The sequence below is a fragment of the Pelecanus crispus genome, chromosome 4 (assembly GCF_030463565.1).
Source record: "Pelecanus crispus isolate bPelCri1 chromosome 4, bPelCri1.pri, whole genome shotgun sequence".
NCBI lineage: Eukaryota > Metazoa > Chordata > Aves > Pelecaniformes > Pelecanidae > Pelecanus > Pelecanus crispus.
In genome coordinates, this window is record NC_134646.1 from 3,103,045 (window position 1) to 3,127,741 (window position 24,697).

At 43.9% G+C, this 24,697-nt stretch overlaps 1 protein-coding gene across 1 annotated transcript in view; it reads left to right on the forward strand.

The window, feature by feature from the left end:
• Positions 1 to 24,697, forward strand: part of FRAS1 (Fraser extracellular matrix complex subunit 1) — a 122,859-nt gene that overhangs the window by 45,336 nt on the left and 52,826 nt on the right. The window contains exons 19-27 of the mRNA XM_075709391.1: positions 6,633 to 6,785; positions 9,080 to 9,226; positions 12,765 to 12,911; positions 14,372 to 14,512; positions 14,740 to 14,880; positions 15,512 to 15,655; positions 16,277 to 16,547; positions 17,780 to 17,864; positions 21,156 to 21,482. Of these exons, the coding sequence (XP_075565506.1) occupies positions 6,633 to 6,785; positions 9,080 to 9,226; positions 12,765 to 12,911; positions 14,372 to 14,512; positions 14,740 to 14,880; positions 15,512 to 15,655; positions 16,277 to 16,547; positions 17,780 to 17,864; positions 21,156 to 21,482 (1,556 nt within the window). The remainder of the gene's footprint in view (positions 1 to 6,632; positions 6,786 to 9,079; positions 9,227 to 12,764; positions 12,912 to 14,371; positions 14,513 to 14,739; positions 14,881 to 15,511; positions 15,656 to 16,276; positions 16,548 to 17,779; positions 17,865 to 21,155; positions 21,483 to 24,697) is intronic.

Below are 24,697 nucleotides of genomic sequence, written 5' to 3' on the forward strand. Positions count from 1 at the left end.
CATCACACAGACATGTATAAACGTATCCTGGGAACTGCTCCAACAATTTCTGAGCTTTATCAAGCCATTTTTTTTTCTTTATCAAAAAAAAAGGTGCGGTGTGTGAGGCTTAATCTAGGCTGGAGAGTTCCAGATGAGATAAGGAGTCCTAAGAAAAGGGAAAAATGCGTTAGACGTAATGAATACCTCCATTGAGAGTCTATTGTTCGCAATTTAATATAGATGATTCCCCTTCACAGAGACTTCTTGTTGTTTACATGTATGTGTTGGGGTTTTTTTATGAAAGTCTTGTTTCTTTGCTCTCCACAGATTAATTTTATGAACCATTTCTTCATCTTCCTTTTAAACAACAGTTACTGTTTTGTCTGCAGAGACAAAGAGAGCAGCGAAACAAAGTATGTGAGGAGTAGGAAAATATCCTACAAGTATTGTACAGCTCCTTAGGTATACAAGAAATCAGGTTGGGGAATCAAGATGTTTCGTACAGTCAAGTAATTACAATATGGAAATAATTCAGCATTTCAGTGTAAAGAGCTGTTTCTGCCCTGTAAAATTTCAGAGGCTACAACTATACTTATTACTGTCCTGTCACGTCATAGCTGTATGCGCTTTATTTCTTCCACCTTATTTTCCCATTACTTTGCGTTATGCTTCCTATGAAAAAAGGCCTGTGGAAATGCGGTCTTCCAGCTGGAAATTTCATTGGGAAAACTTAGTGCCATTTATCATAAACCAGGATTCTTTCTGAGGAGGGTTTATTCTGCTGCTTGCTGCATGCTGTGTGCTTTAATTCTCCCTTTTAGACGGCTGTTACCTGTAAGTTTGGCGAGGCGTCATGGAGCAATCAGCGTGCTCCCCAAATCCCAGGTGATTAGGTAGACGTCACAGTGCCTGGCGATAATGAGGAGCAGAAATTGGAAACACTGGGCTCACTCAGGCGATGCGGGGAGCAAGGCTTGACCTCCAGATGTGCTGCACTGACAGTGATGAATCATCTGCGAAGAACCTCGCCTGGCTTTCTGGGCTCCAAAGCAATTGCAGTCTGATGATGCCTCCTTTCCTTGCAAACTAACAAGCTTCATTTCCAAGCCCTGTAGGTCATGAACATGGTCCACTGTTTGGAGAACTTGTCTTCTCAAAGTCAAAACATGTTTTCAAGGCTTGGTTCACGGTGCCTGGCATCATTGAGTGTCAATAGTGTTTGGATCTGTGCCCCCAAAACTGGGGAGAAGGCTTTCCAGGTGCAACGTAGTAAGAGCATAAGGAGATACCTTTCCTCCTCCCAGCTCTGACCTTAGTCTTGCTGCGTGACTCGCTTCTGTCAGTCCTGCCTTCCAGAGGCCAGTACAGATACTCTCTGTAACACAGAAGCCCTTAATGTTCACGTGGTCTCGCACGCAGATGCGGTGATGTTTCTTTGTCTAACTGAAGTTTTGAAAATCCTTGTAAAGGAGCCTAGTTCTCTGTTGCCTTTAAAAAAAAAAGTTGTGCTTTGGTCTCAGATCTGCAGTCTGAAGTGTGTTGCTCTTTGTGCTAAATTTATGTCTGATGTTGAAGCGAAGGATGTGTGTTGCCAGTTCCGCTAGAGATAAAGAGCTCCACATCCAGGTTGTTAAATTTCACTCAGTCTTCTCATTCAGCACTGATTGAAGTGCTAAATTTGCCCTTGCAAGTTATTAATTACCAGTTAAAGAGCAGCTGTCCCATAAAACGAGAACATTAAAACCCCTGACACTTGCATAATATATGATTTGCATCCGAATCTAACAAAGCTTTTTCCTTTGCTTCCCAAAGCAATATTTTTTTTTACAGTTATCTTCCTATTTATCTCTAATTCCTGACCCTCCAGGCAGAACTGTGTTACAACTTATAGGGACTGCTGTGCGTTATAGTCACCTGTCATACTTTATGGACCTGCAGGGGAAAATCCTTCATACAGGAGGCAGAAAACCAACTGTCACTTGAAACCATTGCCTGTGAATTAATGTTGTTATCGTACATGTTACCTGAATGAGGATTGGAACATTTGCCTTGTTAATAGAAGAAAAAGATGTTGTTTTCAGCAGTTTATCAAATAAGCGTTTCAAATGTAAGCAGAAGAAAGACAAAATGGCCTCAAATTTCAAAAGATCGATGTGTTTCTAAGCTCTGGTTTGGGCACACTGAATTCATGTCAGTGTTCCTTGAGAATGCTCAATTTATGAGTTTTATTTTGTAGCTGAAGTGTATGGACAGGAATATGGTTTTGGCTTTAGCAGTCCCCTGTTGAGTCTCAGGTCTTCTGTGGTTTTTGTTTTCCCAGTTTGAAAACACTCTTTTGATTTTTTTTCTCCCTCTTATCCAAGACAACTTTGGCTTCAGAAAACGTTGCAGTCACCAGTCTAAAAAACAGCGCCATCGCTAAAACTGTTGTCCTGCTCTCACTTTTCTGATGTGAATAAATCATATGCCTGTCTTGAGGCTGCCTCGTTGATCTTTTCCTGACTCGGTGGAAGGGCAATTAGAAAAATGCAGAGGGACTGCGCAGTGGCTGAAGAAAGGAGTTCACAGACTCAGCTCTGCTGGATGCTCAGCTGAGGTGTAAAAGGATGCAACAGACTGCCTACCAGAATTAGTAGCAAGCTGGCGTGAAGTGAAAATCAAAACACCCACTGCTACAGCATCCCCCAAGGTCCTGTCTTAACTTCCAACTGCATCCTCCTTGAAAGGGGACCCCCAGTCCCCATGTTCAGCTGCTCAGGCCCTTGCTTTCTTAGGCTGCGTGCAGTTGCAAAAATGTTCAAAGATAAACCAGAAGAGCTCACTCAGGAGGATGCCTGTAACAAGCCTTTCTGCCTTGCTCTTAAAATTCCAGAAGGGACACTGACAACAAGAAATACATTCAGCTCCTTGTAAAATTAATGAGCTGTTGCCGTACTCTTAGAGAGACATTGATATCATCACAAAGAGCTGGAGCAGAACAAGAGGGAAACTGAGGGCTTTGCTCCACTTAATCACTGGTGTGCAACCTCCTACAGAAATGAACAGCTGAGCTGCCAGAGGAGGAAAACGGAAGACCATTTCCCTACTTTGGTCTGGACTTATTTGTGCCAGGCACCATCCGGCTGGGTTTCCCACCTTACGCTGCCTAGAGAAGTTCCCACCCTTTTCAGAAGATGCAAGCAGATCCCTGCCAACGTGGTTGCACTTCACCAAGAGTTCACCTCGCTTGTTTGTGTGACAAATTCCCTTTTAGGTCTTTTAAAGGAGAGGGGAAAAAAAAAAACCCTTCCAACAACCAGATCGAACCAAAAATCCTGCTCAGTGCTAGGTGTCCTTCTGAATCAACCATACTGATTTCTTTTCTGGATTTACTGTAATGTGCTAGAGAATGTTTGCATGCTGACATGCCTGTAAATTGCACGGTGTTTTAAGTACTGATTTAAAGTAGTACTCTGTTGTAAACCTCATACCTTACTTTAGAGTATAGTAGGAAACTTGCATCAGGAATTTTTTTTCTAAAGAGCCCTTAAGAGGGGAAGTGTATTTAAACAATACAAGTGGTTGATTGCTTAGCAAATGGTGGAACTGAGAGGGAGAAATGCCTCTGGTTTCCTTTATGAGCATCCACAAGCACTTCAGAGAGAGTTTTGTCTCCCCAAACAGCCTTCTCTGTCTTGACAGGCGAGGGAACAGTATATAATAGATACTTGCCATTTAGGAAGGGCACTAGTTTCTTTGTTTTCTTTGCTTGCTAAGAGAAAGCTAAAGAGGGTGTGGAAGTAAAGCAACTCTGGAAGTGAAAATCTGTGCAAGTAATTGTATTATACTTTATAATGAAAGTTGCTTTGTAGGAAGATCCGTGACAGGTAAGGTGGTTTGTTTTGGGGTCTTTTTTTTGCACAGAGGTGAATTGACAAGGAGGAAATTAGAGCCAGCTGAAAGGGTAGCAGGAAAAAGTTTTGTTTGGACAGTGGGAGGCAAGTCAGTAGCCTCAAAAAGTTGAGTAGGGAGGCACTGGGACTACAAGCAAGGTGGTGACATGCTGCCCTAAAGAATCCAATTTGGATACTGGAAGAAGTCTAAGGGAATTAAGTACCTGTTGCGCTGCCTGCAGCAAACACGGGATGTGAAGCCTCCGAAAGCCCAAAGCCCGCAGGCAGTAACTTGCCAGCTAGCTGAGCTGGAGTGAGGATTGAGAGGGAGAAGGCAGAAGCAAGGAACAAAATACGGCTGTGCAGTATTACTGAGAAGCATAAAGAAAACACTCTGCTTCTCTTAGTCCTCTCTTCAAAGGGAGCCTGCTGTGAAAAATTTAAATAATCTTTTCCAAAACAAAGCACGTCAGTTCTTCCTTTACTCTCTCACTAGATCCCCAATGTCCCTCAAATTCACCATGAGTGTCAGTTCTGGTTTTTTATTTGGTGTTGTGTGCTCTTTCATCTGCAGGCTTGCAAAGGAACAAGAGAGTGATGGGGCCGACTTATCCTAAAGCAGTAGCTGAGAAAAAGAACTCTTCCAGTACGTAGGAGCAGACGTAGAGGCTGTAAAGAGAAAACTGTACTGCAGCAGCACCTAGTTTTGTAGATACTTAGCTTTTTAAATGTTAGTTTGGGAGAGTCCAGTTATTTACAGTAGATACTGGTTAATTGGGCACCCTTAGTTTTCTCTCTGTCATTTTTCTGCTCTGTTTATGGAACCCATTGACCATATACAGGTGTCCCTCTTGTTCGTGGTTGCTAAAAAACTGTTGCTGGGTTTGGTTACTTACTGCATCTAGCCAAACTCTCTATTACAGACCAGTGGCCTCAGCAAGAGATTAAACTGGAGGAGTATTTCAACAATAAAGGGAGTAGACATATTGCCAGGTAAACGTGGACGCACAAGAAACTAACTGGATTTATGTTAATTTTATTGAATATAAGTGCATAAAACTCTTCACCCCACCTCCAGCCCTGTGTATACAAATTGCCATACGGCGCTCAGGGCCTTTTGGATGGTATCTTAGTCCTTTCTCTCTATGGTGAGCTATGCGTGATCCTTTCTGGCTTCGGTGAGGCTGCAGATAGATGGCAGGTCTTTCCACTCTGATGTCAGCACAGGTTTGGGATCTGTGGCTGTGAAGGTTTATGGGATGATGCCTTGGATATTGAGTTCTTCTCCTTTGCAGTCAGAAGCTGCAGTACAATAACCCCTGTAAGCTGTAACCCCTCTAAGGAGGTTTTCAGGTTTGTCACTGAGTTTGGGAGCGTTACCTCCTGTGCTGCTTTTCTTTTCTTCCCAATGTCCTGACAGTGCTGGATTGAGAACATACAGGGTCACTATCTTAGGCGTAACGTTCCTTCTTGCTCACCTTTACCTCCCCTCTGGCTGTTAATTTCCCATCTGCAAGTTTGGGAGTGTGGGGCAGAAACTAGCTAGGTTATATACCCTGTAAAGTCAGGAGGTGAAAGAGGCAGCTGCTTTAAGGACCTCGAATCCCTGGATGCAGTCTGAACTGTGTTCATTTCTGAGCTGTATCTGTGCTTTTCCACCAGTGTTTGGTAAGAATCATCAATGTGTATCATATAGAAGTCAGGCTAGGGTTAGACTCCAGTCGCTATTACGTTCTTGCAGGTATGGATGCAGAATTCCCCGGACTTCCGTGTGAGCCTGTCTTCAGCTTGTAAAATTAGATTGCCTGACAATCTGTAGTAATGCTGTCACAAGAGACAAAAGACAGAAAGTTGAACCTTCAGTAGAAATCTGACAAGAGGCCAGGTACTGAAATCAAGCCTCATTATTACATTTCTTTCAAGAGAGCCGTCATTTCCTTTATAATTTTCTGAATTACCATAATGAGGATTAATTTGGCTTCCAGGTTGCCTTACACTGCACTGTTGTGCATACAAAAGGCTTGTTGTACAACCTTTTGAAGCGCCTAAGTTCAGGTAGAGGTCAGGAGACACAAGCTTGTGTGCCGCTGAGGAAAAAGGAAACAAGGAAAAGGTTTTGAGGCACTCTCATGCAACTCTAAATGCCGCTCTTGGCTTGGCTTTGAGGTCTGCAGTGGCCTCTTCAGGGTACGGATGTCTTGTTTGTGTGGGAAAACCTGAACATTAAAAACTATGGGAGAGGGTTATAGAGCTGTACAGGTTGTGCTCTTCGTTTTTCAACGGTGGGAGCAGAGGGAGGTGAATGCCTACAGCTGCCCGCTTAGTTTGTTAAAGATAAACCTGTAGGTAGAAGCACCTAAAATCAGAGAAATGTTTGGGGAAAGCGAAGGGCTTTGAACTGGCTTTGTACAAAGCTTTCCCAAGCTCACTTAAGGGTGGGAAAGGGGATGCTTGAATGGGGCGGGAGAGATGCGGAGAATGTTATTGCCGAGGAAAAGTGAAAACGTGGTGCTCAGAAAGAGCGCAAGCTGGGGATGAAGGCAGGAGGAAAGGAATGCTCCTTGAATGTGGTAATTTCTGGTCATCATCTGTCTTGCAGACATCCAGAAGTGCAGTGTTTAGCACCTCATCCCAGCCCTTGTGCACCAGATAGCAGAAGGGGGCTCTGAAAGTTACGTCCCTAATGTCTTCCTTGAGTTCTCAGCAGTGTGGGTCCTCTTAGCAGTTCTGTTTTGTCCGTCTGTGACCACCGTATCTGTTACTCCCTGCTTCCTTTAGACTGCCACCCTTTGTGCCGTCAGTGCGTGGCCAACCTGCGGGACACCGGCAGCATCTGTCTGAAGTGCCAGAACGCCCGTCACTTGCTCCTGGGGGATCACTGCATTCCTGACTGTCCCGTGGGATACTACGCGGAGAATGGTGCCTGCAAAAGTGAGTAGTCCCTACAGATGCCTCAAGTAGCTGCAAGGGACCGCCTGGATCATAGAATCATAGAATCGTTTAGGTTGGAAAAGATCTTTAAGATCATCCAGTCCAACCATTAACCTAACACTACCAAGCCCACCACTAAACCAATTAAGGGCAGAGTAGTAATTTCATGTTTCCTGGCTTGGTGGCTGGATTATTTTTTAATGAAAGTAAAACTAGGAATCATTAAGGTTGGAAAGGACCTCTAAGATCATCAGTCCAACCGTCAACCCAACACCCCCGTGCCCACTAAACCATGTCCCCGAGTGCCACGTCTACTCTCGATCCTTGCGAGATGTTCCATGAAATGGATCCCTGGATCTCCTCCAGTTTTTGTTGTTGATGTCGTTTCATATTCCGATCGTTGTCTACGCTGCTTTATATTTCTTGGACTCTTAGAAGGAACTAGGTTGCTTTTCTTGTTATGTGGCCGACAGACGTGTTAAAGCCCAACGCATCTTACGCTGAGCACAGGGTATTGCAGTTTATTTTAAGAGAAAGAAATCAAGACAAGAAATTCTGCACATTAGAATTAAGATGTAGATGCTCCCTTTGCAGGAAGTGGCATTTCCTTATCCAGCGTAACAACTGATGGTTAATGTTTCAAAGCTGCTCTCAAGTGCTCGGGGAGCTGTGTGTTTATTTACCTGTTTTTGACAAATGAAATCTCAGAGACAGATGAAATACACTCTGTGTCATTTAATTGGAAGGACCCCTGAGAGATGTTTTGCCTTCCTGAAAATTTAAGCCTAGGGATAACATTTCTTCCCGTTGGTATAAAGGTTTCATTTAAAAGAAGTTTTGCATTATTCAGACTGTGTCAAAGCTCATACTACATTTTGTTCTAGCTTTTAAGATCTCCAGCACAGCGTAATGCAGTCACGTCTCTGATTCCTTTGCACACTTTCACTCATGATTAATTTGGCCTGATAGGTGTAATGATGGCATCAATCTTTAGGTAAAAGGCCTATCAAGAAATAAAACAGACTAATAGTTTTGTGAGTACGTACCCCCTTTGGAGAAATTAATAGGATACATTGGCCTCATCCACTGTGGTATTTTAAATCTCTTCAGTCAGACTAAGAAGCACAAGAAGTGGGAGACAAAGGGATGGCAAGGAAACAGGGAAAGAAAACGAGGGGTGGCATAGAAATACCTCTTCAAAGGTGCGGGAAAGGAAAAAGGTAGTAATGTACTTCCTTACTCGAGGCAGTCAGTGGGATTGCTGGCTATGAAGAATTGCAGAGGGATCTTGTAAGAGTGAGCGTCCGGGCAGTAAAGCAAGGGGTGGAGTTTGGTATAGGCAGATGTAAAGGTGCACACAGGGATACCCGGTTCTAAGCTCACGTCCTTGCCGTGATCTTGAAGTAAAGATCAATCAGCCTGTGAAAGCGGCATCCCACTGTTCAGCAGCGTTGAAAAAGCAAATCAAATGTTAGGCGCTCGTACAAAAGGACGGAGGAATAGAAGAATTCATTCTGCTGCTGTCTAAAGGAGCTGTGTGCTGTGAGCCGTTCTGCCCATCTCAAAAGGGGAGGGCAGCAGGACTCAATTTGGGGAATGGAGGGCTTCTGTACAGCGAGCAACTGAGTAGACCACAGTGCTTCAACCTGAAAAACAGGAGACCTTAGGAGGGAGGAAGTATGATGGAAGCCTACGAAGTCATGAGTGAAATGGAGAGAGGGTGCGTAGAGATTGACTGTTCTCTGTCAGTCTGGCTTCTTGGAATAGGTAGCAGCTGTGCAACTCCTGCCGAAGGGATGGATGTGAGTCTTCAGGGAGGTGTGGAGTTGTCAGAAAAGCGCTAGATGGTTCCTAAATAGACAAAGCGCATCAGGCTCAGGAGGATCTGACCTGAAACTAGGTGAGAGAAAGCATGAGAGGGAGGTACTGGTACATGCTTGCCCTTTTTTTACTCTTTTCTGGTAGGCGGGCCTTGGCCAGATCCTGTAGGGTTGTTCTTAAGGAGAAGGGAAGGTTGAAGAGAAGAGGAATGGGTGAAAAGAGAGAGAAGGGAGAGGAGGGGAGAGAGCTAGTGTGCATGGCACACAGAGCACAAATAAAGCCATTTAATCCATCTGTCACAAGGTGGGTGGGTCGTGAGCAGTGCACCAGTAAGGGCTTAGACTTAGTAGGAGCTTCTGGTACTCGATATCACCACGCTCAGTCTCTGAGAGTGCTTCTGCTGAAGCTTGTGAAACTTGCTCAAAGATCTACTTTTCCTTCAACAGAGACTCTTGTTCTTGCTGTCCCTGCAGGGTGTCACCCCTCATGTAAAACCTGCACCGGCGGGGGTCCTTTTTCCTGCTCTTCCTGCAACACCAGCCTGGTTCTCTCCCACACCAGCATGTGTGTGCCAGTCTGTTCCCCGGGATACTACAGGGATGACAGGCAGACCTGCAGACGTGAGTGTCTCTCTCCAAGCCATCTCTCCTTTCCACAATGTATTCACCAACATGTCTTGTCTTGTTCCTTCGCTTACTGTTCCTCTTGCCAGGCAAAGAAAGATTTCAAGTGCCTAGAAATTCGATGTGAGTTGACAGAGGTGATTAGCTGCCTTAGAAACAGAGCCTGTGGTTTAAATTTGACCACAGTTGCAGTCTTGTTATTGACTTCAAAGACAGGAGACTTCGGGTCCTGTAATAAAAAATCTGCAGGAGAATTTGTGTAGGCTTCCTTGTTAAATTGTCTAGGTGGTACATGGAGAAGTGGCCAAAAGTACCGGTGGATTCTGGGCTTTGTTGAAAACTTGATGAGTTTAGACCAGTTTTAATCAATTCTTACTAAGGCAAACCCCCTCCCCACTGCACTGCCTGCCAGTACCCGCCATGGAAGCTGTATTAAGACTGTAGCATTTATGCTACGTTTTTCCACATGTGAAGCCTCAGTAGGAACCAGGTACAGCTTCGTAGGCGCCGCCCCGACTGACTTGAGCTGTGATATTTTTACCTCCTAATGATCTGATGCAATTGATCTGGTGTTAAGTCCAGTAATGTTTTATCCTATTCCTGCTATCCCTTGTGAATCTCTGAGGGCCTCTCTTTTCCTTTATTATTCTATGTTCAGTCTGGCCCTGGCGTCAGTTGGGTTATTCCTCACATAATTATTGGGTTTGATGTTCCAAAATGCCAAATTATATGGCCCAGAGACATAAAAAATAGGAAAAAGCCCTGCTTGAATTGACCCACTATAATACACACACCTGAAAATGAGTGAGTGCTTGAGCGGTTTGGTTGCTGTGAACCTGAACACTCAGATTTGTCAAGTCCTGCATTACCCCAATTTAAATTATCCTGATTTATGATAAAATAACTCTGTTGCACTGCACTCAGTATAGGTATCGGTGTCAGCCTATCTAGACCCAATTTCTTTACTGATGAGGTCTTGTAGGAGGAAGCTGATATGGTTGTCAGCTTTACCTGCCTTTTGTGGAAATATATGGTTCTCCTGAAACTATTATTTCCATCTTAGCAGCAGAAATGGAGACATCTTGCATAAGTTGAAGGAAATAGGTGGAAGACTTTGCACATTCTTCCACTGACAGGAAAAAAAGACTATTCAATAATAATGACAAAAGGAATGTAATAAAAAAGAGGAATAAAAAAAAGGAATCCTGGGATTCTCACTCTCCTGGCTAGTTTCCTACGAGCTCTACAAGATGCTCACTTTTCTTTCCTGCAGTAGGGATTTTCTTCTTGCTAACTACACCAGAATAACTCCCTGCTGAATTAAAATGCCCTTTTCTAAGGAAAACTTTCCTGTTGATAGCTCCTCCCTCAGGAAATCATGGTAGAAGTGGAATGTTCCTGAGGACTGTACCCTTCCTGAATTTGGTTCAGTAGCTCAAATGCAAATAGTTTTTTGCAAGCAAATTCAACTGCTCTAATCTTCTTATTGCAAATGGCTTTTGAAGAAGTGTATGTAATCCTTGTGGCAGGAGGCTCAAGGCAAAGTGTGTTGGTGCATTGGATTTTTGTCATTCCAAGTCTCACTTGTGCCTTTTCAAGTGAAGTACTGCTGATAAGCCATGTAGATATAAACTGTCCCAGGCTGCTGGAAAACTGCCGCTGAGAGGTAATGAAAATTGTTTAAATGGAGGTTGGCTGTTAGGCTGAGAAAATTTGGTCTCTCTTCAACATTTATTTTAGTCGCATTGCACTTTTGAGGAACGAAAACGGGTTTGGAACGAAGTTCAGAGAGATGCTGAGTGCGTGTGTGGACTCCCAGAGATGTTTTTAACCTCAGTGCCATACTGGCTGAGGAACAGTGCAAAGCTTAACAAGTTCTTCATGGGTTTAAAAATGCAGATATGGAGTCACGCTGATAAAACAAGCAGACAGGATTACTTTCAAATGCGGTTTTTGCTTACTGTTCTGGCGTGCTTCCGTGGGTAACCTACTTTCTATAGATTTACCCCTTGTGGAATGTTTTACCATACTTTTAACAGTTGGCTTTTTGTAGCACTTAAAAATAGTAATTTTTCCATGTAGTATTCTTAAGTGAAATCGGACTGGCACCGGAGGACCTAAAAGCAGCTACTGGATTCTTTAGGTAAACGTTTTGTTAGAAATTCATTTGTGTGTCAATAAAATACAGACCTTCTGTGACATTTTTTAGATGAGCTGAAACAAGTAACTATTTTGAAGGGCACTGGGTTCCCGCTTCAATGAGAGCAACATAGGTATTTTCACACTTGCTTTGGTATTTTGAGGTTTTGCTGCGATAAAACTCTTATCTTGAATTAAAAGCGAATTGAAGTGGATTTCCACAATTAGCATATCACTAAATTAGCATTCCACAATTAGCGTATCACTGACATGTTACCGCAAGTAACATGTCGGTATTTAGCACCTGAACTGTAGTTGCGCTAAATCCTATGAGAGGTTTTGGTTGTTTTTTCCATTAAAAATGGCCAGCTGTGCTTTATTCTTTAGTTTAAACACTTGGGGTTGTGTTTCCAGAGCTTTTTTCTGATTTATCATAAACAGAATTGAGCTTGGGCAAAGATTCTGACTCCGTATGGCTTTAGCGACACTCAGGGGTAGTTGGCCGGGAATTTAGCAGTCCCTGTCGCATACGCCGTCATTGTACTTGCTAGCAGGGCAGTTATGGTTGGTTGTATAAAGCAGACATGTGAACCTCCATGAGTTTTCTGCATATTATTTTCATAAAGTTTTGTCTCACCAGACTCAGAGTGAGCTTTTCAGTGCGTAGGCAAAGGGCTAGGAAGTATTTCTCGGTCTTTCATAGCACATTGCTATTAAGTCTGCTGCTATGAATTAGCTAAGAGCTCTGACATCAGCACTGAGTACACTCTACAGCCTCCTGCGAAGTTTAGACCCTGGACATCAAAGAGGTGAGCTGAAATATTCTGAACCGCTGGACTTTGATCCTAGGTTCAGTAAATCCCTGAATTATTTTTTTCCTGGCATCTTTCTTTGCTCCCTCCAGCTCCAAAATTTCACACTGTGCGCAAATAAAAAGGTGGAAATATTAAGTGAAATTAAATGGGCCTTTGGTCCCACCAAGGTTTGCTGACTGGATTGCAGCAGTCTATTATGGTCTCCGGATTTGTGCGTTATGAGTTAAGTCTGGAATCATATGAAGCACAGGTTGTTTAAAGAGAGTAAGAAAAACAGAGACAGGGAAAGCTCTTATCTGGGGATTTGAATTCAAGGTCAGTGTTTTACCCTGAGCTGTCCAGAGGAGAGTGAGAAGCAGTGGGAGGAGACCTAATAGTCTATTCCAAATGGAAGGAGGCTTTTTACATTTTGGAGGCTGTGAGAAGGAACGTAAGAAGCAAAAACTCTGAAGTCTCCGCAGGTGTCTCTCAAAGAGGACAAGAGGAGTCGCGATGCTGCAGGATAATACCATTTTTACTTGTACAGTTGGCTGGTCCCTCAGTAATTACAGTTATTTTCTTTTGTCTTTGTCTTTCCACAGCTTGCAACAGCCAGTGCCTGAGCTGTGAATCGGCCACCGGCTGTACGTCTTGCAGAGATCCAGCTAAGGTCCTGTTATTTGGAGAATGCCAGTACGAGAGCTGTGCTCAGCAGTACTATCTGGATTTTTCCAGCAAGACTTGCAGAGGTGAAAAATACATTGCTGGTTTAAAGAAAAAAAGGAAAAAAAAAAAAAAAATTACAAGTGCCTTGGCTAAGAATCCGTTACCTTGCAGCAGGATCTATGCAGGTGGCCTGCTTTAAAAAGTTTGCGGGGGGGTGTTGTCCGGTGACAGCCCACTTGTGAGGCTTTTAGTTTTTTCTCTTTTTTGGCAGTCTGCTCTCACATTCTTCAGCCTTTCAGTGAAACAAGATTATTGCAAATCCTTCTCTTGTAAATGATTTAGTAAGTCAGCCAGCAAACTTTTCAAGGGTCAGGTCCAGCAATTCATTTAGTCATGGGTCAGCTGAATAACGAGTGAGCTTACCAAGCTAAATCTTTTTTAGAGTGCTTATAGGGCCTTGTGTACTTACCTGCTTCTCTCTGTCTTATTAAATACTGCATCACTGGCTGACTGCAGAAACAACAGTTTGGGCTGATTTAAAAGACACATGACTTGAAAGATTTCCAGAACTCCCAAGCAGAATTGTTCCATAATGGAAATAAGTGAGGATAAACGTGGCTTTATTGCAGCTAACACCACTAAGACTGGGATATAATATAAATGACTTGTTGTTCAGTGTTCTTTTCTAGCTGGCTCTCTCAGTACCTGAACCTAGCTTAACTGAGTAGCGTCTGTCCCCTTAACATTGCGGTTCTTCAGAGGTGACATTGTCTGGTGCTTAGGGTGTTGGAATGAGGCAGGACTCTTGTCCTGGCTTTGTCTTGGACATGCTGCATGGACTGGAGTAGGTCAGCTCAGCTCAGTGAGTCCTTGCTTCCTCTTGCCCATCTGTCTGTCTCATCAGCCAGGCGTGTCTGTCATTAATTGCTGATACGGACCCTCTAAGTCCCACCAAGAAACAAGCGGTAGCATTGGCAACCTGAGTAGTCCTTGGGCACATGTGCATGGTTGGGACTCTGCTGGAGACCGGAGGGGCCATAGTACAAGGGTATGTGAAGGCAGATCTGGTCCCAGCTGGATCCAGCGTGTTTCTGGCCAGCGTACTTTCCAGAGGGGCATTTGGACTGTGAGGGACAACAGTTTCATTTTCTTTTGGTCGGAGTCATTTGAAAGCATGAGATTGGTGAGGCGGGATGGATAATTGCTAATGAGCAACAAACTGGGTGTTGGCAGAAGAGGAACATTGCTACTTACGGGATAAAGTCAGGCTTTACGGGCAACAAAACTGTGCCAGTGTTAGCAGGTCTGAATGCTGAACAAGAGCCAGGCCTGCTCAGATTTAACATGGTTAGAGCATGTTAAGTCCAAGAGGGGAAGAAAAAAACCCAAACATATCTTGAGTTGTAAGAAGTCGCTCAGTACAAAGCATGCTTACTTTTTTTTTTTTTTTTCCCCCTAGCTTGTAGACCCCAAGTACTAAACACTTGTATAGGGTGAGCACCCCGAATGGGCTGCCCTGCATTGACTTATTTTTTAATTCCAGAGTGTGACTGGAGCTGTAACGCTTGTAAAGGTCCCCAGAGGTCTGACTGCCTGCAGTGTATGGAGGGTTACGTTCTCCACGAAGGAGCTTGTGTGGAACAGTGCCCTGCAGCTTTCTACAAGGAATCAGACACATGCCAGAGTGAGTTCTTCTTGAGCGTTACTTCTAATCACTGCTGCCAGCGTGTTTCCCTGCTTGTCTCCAATTTGTGCACGTCTTGCATTCAGAAAGCACTCTCTAGCTTCAGATCTCTCGCTGCCCTCCAGCACACACACGCAACAGAGCTGTGGTTCCTGCGGGGCGTTACTGCACAGCACAGGAACAGTTGAAAACGGTGTTGAGCTGAACTCTTTACGTGTGACTTTTAGGGTGTGATCAACGCTGCCTTCGGTGTCGCCAACCAGATGAGTGCAGCCTTTGCGAAGCCCCGTTTTTCCTCTTGGACGTTTATTGTGTTCACAAATGTGGGAAGCGATATTACGCAGACCATGCACAGCGAAAGTGCACGGGTAAGCAAAGTGAGGGTGATGTGGTGGAGAGGGACCAGGGTTGTAGTCTCTGTTCTGTACACTGCTTTTTCTCTCCAAGGCTGGGGTGAAGAGGAAGCGCTTGGATGCTGTGCTAAACTTGCTGTTGAGGTGATGCAGTCAACTTGAGAATGAGATAACAGGCTACATCTACATTTAGACGTGCCTAGCTCAGGAGGAATGAGATTCAATGTAGATGGCTGCTTGTGTGTGTGTGTGCCCTGTATATAAAAAACAGGTATTAAACCCCACATTTTTAGAAAGGTTTCAGTTGTATCTGTGGGTTAACAAGCCGTGTAGGACTTGAATGTGTATTTGGAGTATTTTCTTCAAATTGGTATAAGAGCTACTTAAAAACACGTTTCTTCCATTTGGAAGATTATCTTCAGGTTCTCTGTAGTCAATGGGAAACAGTGGTCAAATGAGGAAGGAACTTCTTAACAACTCTTTAATCTCAAGTCTTTGCCCCTTCTATTTGGTTATTTTTGTCAGGTAGGTAAGACACAAATAGCGGTAGTATTTCTGTTCTGACCCCCCGGGACAGCTCTGTGCACCAGTGGCTGCATTGTTTTTTGCAGTGTCTCAATGGGGTTGTGCTTTCCGTCCAATTCAGCTTGTCCTCCTGGATGCTTGGAGTGTGACAGTGACAGCCTGTGCCACCTCTGTGACAGCACCACGTTTCTGAAGAATAAGGTTTGCGTTTCTGCCTGTGGCCAGGGTTTCTATGGCAACACGTGGACCAGAGAGTGTGAAGATGGTGAGTGTGTCTAGTGACAAAGCAACCAAGCTGGAAGGCTCCCAGCAGTTCTTGAGGCCAGAAACAGTATTCATTCAGTGTCATTTTTGGAATTCAGTTTTGTGCAGTTTCCTGTTGACTGTTAAAAGTTGGCAGCTATTTTTCTGCAATGTTTTTGTTTCGTAAAATGTGCACGTATGTGGTTTTCTAAGTGAAGTTACCCAGTTAGGTATGCAGGCACGTCTTTCCAATCGCAGCATCATTTATCATCAATGTAAAACAAATGAAAAAATACCCTGGGGGAAATCCCTTACTCAATCAACTGTAGTACTTAACTTTTCTTTGTTCTAAATGAAGATTTACTAGTCTGTCTGCAGGGCAGACCAAGTGTGTGTTGGCTTTGAGTTTTGTGATGGGGACCACAAGATGGGAAGTGACTTGTCCAAACGGCTCAAAATCATAGTGGGGATTGGGATGGATTGCAGTTCTTCTTGAGATGGTGGTTGTCCACCTAGGTCAGTAATGAACAGGGCACTATAAGGGCCTGGTCTGTTATCCAAAAGATGGTAGTGGCAGGCAACGTGCTAACATAGCCCATGGCCGTAATTCATTCAGAAACACCTCCCCCTTCTTTCTTTTTAGCCAGCAAGCGTCTCTCGAGCTTCCATGTGAACAGTACCCTCCCAGTAGGAATTGGTGGGGTAAAGCCCCTCGACCTCTCCTTACTGGGTGTGTGTGATCTGGATGGTGACACAGGACAGCTCTTGTTCCGTATCGACAGCGCTCCCTCCAACGGCAGGCTAGTGATGGTGGTCAACGGGGAAGAGGTGCAGCTGAGCAAAGGCGACCGCTTCAGCTGCAAGGATGTGAAGGAGAAGAGAGTCCGCTTTGTGCACAGCAAAGGGAAATCCAGGTGACTGTTGAAACTTTTTTCAGAGCTCTTGCCTTAAAAAAAAATCGACGTATCTTGAGAACAGGTATTTCCTTGTTCCTTGGAAACCTTCTTACGGTGAAGCACACTTCTCTGTTAAAAAAACACTGCTGTTAAATAAATTCCCAATGTACTTATACTGTACCATAGCATAAATGATGGTGCAAAAATTCTCTGATTATGGTATAAGAGGCCACTGTGATCCAGCTACCAAACCTGTTGCGCTTTGGGACTGCAGGAGTTTGTCTCCTCTTTAGGATACTCCGCTGTGGGTTTAAAACTGGCATATTAGTCTGGTTCTTACACCAATTTCTTGCTACTGTCAGGAAGATGCTCAAATGATGTCACCGCTATGCTCTGTGGCATAATCTGCATTCAGCCATTGCTTCTTTGCCTGTGATATGAGCTCTGTTAGCAGCCTGGGATAATTAGTGGTGATTAGTAGCTGGCAATGCTCACACTACAAGCATGTTGCAAGCAAGCAGATTTTTCCTGCTGCCAGGCAATAAGCCAGTCATCCTGCCAAATTTCACACTTGATGTACATCACCATAAAGCCTTGGGACTAGACTGATGTCAGTGGAATTGTTCTACATTTCTGCCTATATATATTAGGGTGGTTTTTGATCCATTTGCTTTCAATAAGACTTTCAGGGTGTCCTTCTGATGCCAGGGATTAGCTCATGTTCACTAGACTGAAGGCATGTGTTTCTGTATCATGGGGTGGTTTTTTTTTTTTTGTCTGCCTGGCAGTCATAATGAAATGTCAGGATCTTGTCTTGAGAAACATAGCTACTTTATGGTCCAGGTTATTGGGTGGCATTATTGAAAAGTAAATAGGAAGCAAAAATGCCAAAAAGTGGGAGCTTCTGTTCCGAAGCCAGATAAGTGACATTTTTCTTTAGCAAGAAATAGCTGACATTTAGAATCTGTGCTTTATCTTGGAGATGCCATCCTATGTGGGTAACTTTAGTTAAAGGGAGATGAGGGTATATTATTACGTAGTTAAAGATATTTTATTACGTGTTGTGACTGTTGTGAATCTTCAGAAAAAAACACTATATAAACATAATTGAAAACACTTGAGCTAAAGCTTCTGTCACGCAGCTAGTCATTTTTACTGAATATATAGCATTTCGATCATTATTGAGTCCTGCAAGAGCACTTCATTAATTTGTATTATCCTGTATTTTGGCTTGTTGGGGACTTGTTTAGGAAAGGACAGTTTTCCCTGAAGGTCAGCAATCAACAGTTCCTCTCCCATCCTGAGGTGGTCAACATTCAAGCATTTTCAACACAGGTAATGTAACAAGCTTGGAAACAACCACAAATTTTGTACCATTTGGAGCCCTGTTTTCTCGCAGTGATAACAAAGGAGCTGGGCAGAACTTGAGCTGGAGTTCAGGTCAGGCAAATTAGACTCAACTTTTATTTAGTTGAGAGGCAGCCAAGAGTTTTATGTGGAAGAACTGGACTTGGGGTAAGTGACTGAAGAAGCTGGCTCATGTAATTTTGCTTGTGCGGGGAATTGTAGCTGTGCAATCATAGAGTAATTATCAGTGAGGGTTAAGGAATCCCTACTGTTAAAATTATTCTTCGGATCCGCTAATGGTCTAGTTCAGTCTCTTACTGCAGGGCAATTGAACGATGATTGATCCCTGTGGTAGGGATGCTTTGACGGTCAAGAGCATTTACTTAAATGCTCTGTTCTACGACAGTTGGGAATTAAATCAGCATGAGCTATTTAAAGTGTGTCTCTTAAACTGCTCACCACTTCTAGGCAAGTTGATGGTCCTGTCAAGTGTTCATGCCTCTCATATTATTGTTATTTAAAGTCTGTAGCACGATAGCGTGGAGGGGCCTCACCCAAGAGATGGTATACAGGCAGTACGTTTGTGACTCCTTTTCTAGGGGCAGGCTCTCTAAAAGGCAAGGTATGAAGAGATGTGCAAGATAGACGTTAAGGGAGAGGGCACAGTGTTACAGAAAGGAGGAGCTGTTCAAGCCCAGCCTAGGTGCATGTGCCAAGCTATCAGCAGGTCATATTGAGTGGTCATATCAGCAGGTGGTGGAGTCATCATCCCTGGAAGTGTTCCAAAAACAGGTAGACGTGGCACTTTGGGACATGGTTTAGTGGGCACGGGGGTGTTGGGTTGATGGTTGGACTGATGATCTTAGAGGTCCTTTCCAACCTTAATGATTCCTAGTTTTTACTTTCATTAAAAAATAATCCAGCCACCAAGCCAGGAAACATGAAATTGCTACTCTGCCCTTAATTGGTTTAGTGGTGGGCTTGGTAGTATAGGTTAATGGTTGGACTGGAGGATCTTAAAGGTCTTTTCCAACCTAAACGATTCGATGATTCTATGATATCATCACGTCCCTCCGGACAGGCTTTGATTCCCGCTCAAGCTACAGGTGTTCCTCTGATGCTGCTGTGAGGGCAGTGGATGTGCTTGAGCTGCCCGGCCCAGCTTCCCGCTGGCTGCTGGTCGTGCTGGCAGTGGGCTCACCATGGACCTACTTGAACAGGCTCCAGGTTTCCGAGGAGGCTTTGCAGCTTGCGCTGAGCTTTTTCCGTAGTTCAACTGTCTAGTTGAAAGCTCGATCAGATAGCTTTGCCTGAACTGAAGTTGTTGTGGCTACTTGGCGTATTCCAGCAGTGTAAAGAGACTTTAAAGTGCCAATGAGAGTCTGCTACTCTTAAGGCCCATTTACATCCTCAGAGGGGCATTAAAAGTCTTGATAAAACTGTAACTGGAAATCTGGCTATCATCCTTCCTCTTTTAGTGCTGACTCCTTCCTGCCTACAAGCCTGACTCAGCATCCATCCTCACAACGAGTAATTTAAGAAATTAATTTATTTTAATCATTGCAGTGGTGGATGGGTTTGTGACTGAAGGTGCTGGTGCTGTTCTGTGCTTCATGCTGAGTGTAGGAGGAGTGTAGCCAGAAGCTCAAAAACATGGTGAGCTGCTGACTTGCTCACTACGTACCATGCTGAGGGCCTGCAGGGAGTCTCCAATTTAACGTATCTAGTGTTCCTTATAGGAGACAACTCTTCCTGAGATTCGTAATTTGTGTGGTTCTCTGACAGTCTTGAGACTTTGCACTGCTTGGGTTTTTTCCGGTTTGGGGTCCTACAGAGGTGGTAGCTTCAGGGTTAGGAATTATAGGTTTTTTTCATTGCACTTTGTTGCTTTTAATCATTGTATTCCATATTAGTCATTCCATAACTTCTGGAAATTAGAAGTGTTCTGGTTTGTCCTTTAGTGGATTTTGATCCTGTTGCGTGGATATTGATTTTGGCTGGTACTGAAATCTTTGCTCATTCTAATCTCTTGTTTACCTCAGTAGGACATTCACCTAAGAAAGAGCTGCAGTCACTGCCCCAGAATACGTAAGTGAGGTTTAACAATAGGAATTTTGCCTGCCAATCCTTAATAACCCTGCTAAGTTGTACGCAGGTGAGATGGCAGTAGTTAGCTCTCTGCTGAATGTTCCCAGGGCTTTGACTTGGTCTCTGCGAGATCACCCCCCTCCTGAGGCAAGGTATTACTGATGGCAAATGATGTTTACTGGGATCAATAGAGACTGCAGATTTAAACTTTCTTGACGACGACGAACTAGGGAACTGATTTAAACCGGCAGAAATGCGGACTGTAGCTGATCTTCGTTCCAGAATGAATAAGGCTGTGTGGAGTCTTTGCAAATTAAATAAATATTGATGCTGAAGACACCCGGTTTTGCTGTCTTTGAGATGGACTTTATCAGTTTGAGACAAGCAAAAGCACGTCCTTCAGCGTTAGTTGATTGACTCATTTCTACTTAGAAGCATTAATTCAAGCTTCTGCCTCTCAGTTTGGCTCACTGCTGTTAGTAGCCTGTGTAGATTATTCTCTGTCTCCTGGCATTCTTTCTTGCTTCCTTTTTTCCCCCTCTCTGCAACTCATTTTAAACAGATAACCTGGGCACGCAGGTTGCGTGGGGTCTTATTCTCAAGCATCAGTGCTCTGAAAGATGTCCAAGTTATCGAAGCTGCAGGTTATACACAGGGCCAACGTGCTGTGTCTCCATCCCCAAGCCACCCTGAACTGAATATTCACGGACATAAATCTTCAGCATCTGAGGTGCCTGCATTCCAGTTGGGCCTGTGGACATGTGTGTAACATGTAGACCTTCCAAAATAGTTGGAGTCCGTGTTTCCATTTGAATTTCCATGGATGGCAGTAAGGCAAAGCTGTGTCCCTTGTCCCTTATCCGTGCAGACAGTAAAGGGAATACGGGCTCTAGCTGATAACTGAATTGCTCTCTATATCAATCTCCTAAGTTTTTTTCCTTTCCTAAGCTTAGTGTGGCATGAGAATCTTCTTTTAATGTAACTAAATCAGTCTAAATTGCTAGATATTCTTAGATCTGCCCGCTGGCAGGGCAGAAAGTGTGGCGAGTGATTCTCTGCTGCCTAGAAATAGGAGGTTTCCAGGGATGAAATAAGCTAATTTCGTTAACCCCGCATTTTTCATTTCAGGCTTTGATCATGATCAAATTGCTAAGGTTTAGCAAACACCTAAGAGCTGCTTTTGTGTTTCAGGCCCCGTATGTGTTCAGAAATGAGGCCCTCCTTGTCCGCAGAGGGCAAACTGGAACTGTAACAGAACTCTTGCTTGGTGTGAGAGACGGTGACAATCCTCAGGACGTCGTGCTGATGGTTTTAGAGCCTCCACGTCACGGGCGGCTGATCAAACCTCCTGGAGACTCGGCTTCTGCAGTCCACATATTCCACCTGGATGACCTTGCTGACGGACTGCTGCGTTATGCTCACGATGGCTCTGACACCCGGGATGATGCGGTTCTTTTGCAAGTGAACGATGGGTACCACTTCCAGAACGTCCTGTTCCACATTAAGATTGCTCCCAAGGTATGTGCTGTGACATAAACCCTCGCAGGCAAATTAGAAGTCTGGAGAAGTGTCACTATGTCCCTGAGGTGTCACTAATCCTGCATTATCGACAGGCTGTGGTCAGAGACAGGAGAAAGTAGTGGATTGATTGAGTTTTGGAGGTCACCTGAATTTTTGGTTTGCGGCAGGAATCGTTCAGCTCAAATTGTGCAGCTTTGACAATTCAAAGTCCATAGCTATTTGATAAAAAGATGTTCTGGAGTTGCAGGTGAGAGCTTTGCACTGGTAGGGGCGGTGAATTGGAGAATGAGTGGATGGTGGGGAGCGAGGGCTGATGAGATGGGCAAACCAGTCTCTGGGCTGATGGGAGTGCGATGGGAGACACAAAAGGACCACACCTGAACTAAACAACGTGGCTAATAAAGTGTATCGCTGGTACTGGGGTGGTGTCTCCCAAGGTCAGGATGTCTGCTGTTCACTCAGCGTTGGGCCACTGAAATCTTTCACTTGATGCATTTTTCTATTTGATAATTTCCCTAGGGACAGGGCATGGATACCTAAATTCCGAAATTATTAAGAAGTATTTTAATTTTAGTTTCTTGCTTTTAAGGCAGTTCATAATTAAATAACGGTTGTTTGTCTCTTCTGTGTTTGGACGTGAAGTGGCACTTTATATTAAATTTTATAGAGATTACAGCAGTAAAATTGGAAACAGTGATGCTTTTCTATTTGTTCATGAAATAAACCCCAGCCAAACAAGGCATGAAATACGTAGGGTATGTGTGGTGGAGCTTTGAAAAAAATAAAGTTGCTGAAGTGCTTGCAAGCATTTTGGTTCTGGTATTGTGGTATTGTAATAAAACAGCAGGAAAAAAAGCTGGACATTTCCTTACCCCTTAGTTAATATGAACGAGTAATGAAAAATAGAGCTGCCAGAGAAGAAGTCCACTGTTTGCAGTCTTTTGAGGTACGGATCTGAGAATTACACAATCCTTGAGCACTTCCGCTCCGTGAAATGGAGTTATGAGGAGACGATATTATCCCTCTTTTGTCCTCTTCTCTGCTGTATTAGATGCCTTTCACAGCAAGTTGGGCATGAAAATTTTAAGTAAGGTTTATAAGCGCTACATATGCCTGGGTAGTTAGCACAAGGAGGGACTGATCCCGTTTGGACCCTGCGGGTGCTCCTAAAGCTGCAGTAGTAATTAATGATAATTAGTGACATGACTCACGTATCAGTCTGGGAATGAAAAGGGGTTGCTTTCAAGGCTGGTGCTGAGTTATTAGACTCCTGGAATAAGAGATTTCTTGATCCAGATCACTTGTGTGGCCCTAAGGAGCCTGTATGAGATCCGAAAGACTGTAAAAATGCTTGGACACCACTCTGTGTTTGTAACACTGGTTTTTTTGGGTGGGTTTTGGTTTTGGTTTTGGCTACTGATTAAGCAGGTTCTTGTAAATGCCGGTGAGGGGGAATTGCTGAGTATAGTTTCTTTTATTAGACAATTTTGCGCTCCCTTGTTTCTCATTATCTTTTCCAAGTGTCTCTGTGCAGCACTTGGCTACAGAGAAGAATGAAGGTGGTGATAGAGGTGAGAGCAGAGCAGCTTTTAGTATGAGGGTAGAGCTGGCAGATACCCAGCTCCTGCCTTATCCTAATTATCATCTTTGTGGAGTAGCCTTGGGAGCTGAAATGCATGCAGGGTTTGTTTCGGAAAGGTGCTGTTGAGACGCAAACACAAAGACACTTGTTTTTTTGTTTTTTTTTTTCCCCTTGGTTTTCATCCAAAGATTGCTAAAGAGCTGGGTAGGACCCTGGCTGGAGGTGGAGTCCAAGGTGTGGTTTTTTAACCACATTACTCATCTGAGTACACAGAGCTTGTTATCATGTGCTGCTGGATGGTTTTATATAGTAAATCCTGGTGTGAAAGGACATTTCTAGGATTCCTTTTCAATGGGCTCAGACAGTGTAATTCTTAGACAGTAATCCGTAGGAGCACTGCGATGAAAGTGTGAAAACGTAAATGAAGGACAACATAACCTTCCAAATACTATGAATTAGAGGGTTCTGTTTCTTCACAACACGTGTGCCTTGTTTTCTGCAAGGTGCTTTTTTTAGTCCCTTTGGTTGCTAACAGCCTGCTTTTCCCTATTTACCCCCATCCAAACACTTCGTTTGACCTACTGCAGTCTGAACAGCTGGCCTCTATTTTGAGAGCTCTTAAAAATGATTTGCGCTGCTGTATATTTTTGTTGACGTTCTCAACAATTACAGCTTCTGTGAAGTTAACTTGAGACCTGCTGGTCTTTCATTTTTGGCAGAGCACCACCAGTGGTGCTCCAATGGGGAATAAGGAGCCCATGCCCTAGAAAATACGATCGCAGGCTATGTACTGTAAGTCAGAGGAGGTCAGACCCACCCACATGTGGTCTGCCCATTGCTGACGGGATGCGGAAGCCTTTCTTTTCTGGGAGGCTAGGGGGAATGCAGGAAAAAGAGAAAAGATATTTATTTTAGGGGTGTGTTGGACCTCTGGAGGAGACGCAGCTAAGGGGAGGTCTTCACAATATTTGCAAGGCACTGCATCTTGTCCTACCTGGGAGCAGGTAGCTGAAGCGTGGACCAGGGAGCATGTTAGCCTTCCCGGGCTCTCGGAAAACGCCTTTCCTGTGCTGTGAATTCATTCCCACAGTTTGCTAACTGTGTGCTCAGGTATCAGTAAAAAAAAAAAAAAAAAAAAATCTAATGTGATGCTAGCTGTTTTGCTGAACGCAGGGTGAGCACTCAGATCAGACAATAGCTTGTCGCTAAATGTATTTTTAAAAAGATTACCAAGCAGAAAGAGCTGTCTCACAAATGTGTTCTTATTAGCAAGCAGGATCGCAGCATCAAAGCCAGGTGGAAATGGTATTACAAAATGCCGGGCTGGTTTAATGTGGCCAGTGAAGGAACATTCAGTCATTTAGCTACCCAAAAGCCTAAGGGTTCCATGTTTATAGCAAAATCACGACCTTGTGTTTAATTAGCACTCACATAGAAATAGTTACTTTTCAAACAGTGCATTTTGCCTGTCATTCTTTGAAGTGTGGCTAGTCTCTCTTTTCTCTCCTCACACAAGAAATCCAGGGACCTTCCTGACTTTTTTCGTTTCCTGTTCGAGAGTTACGCTTTGCTAGGCCTGTATGTGTCATGATGTGACGGAATCGATAAGGTCAGAGGAAAGTTATCCTAG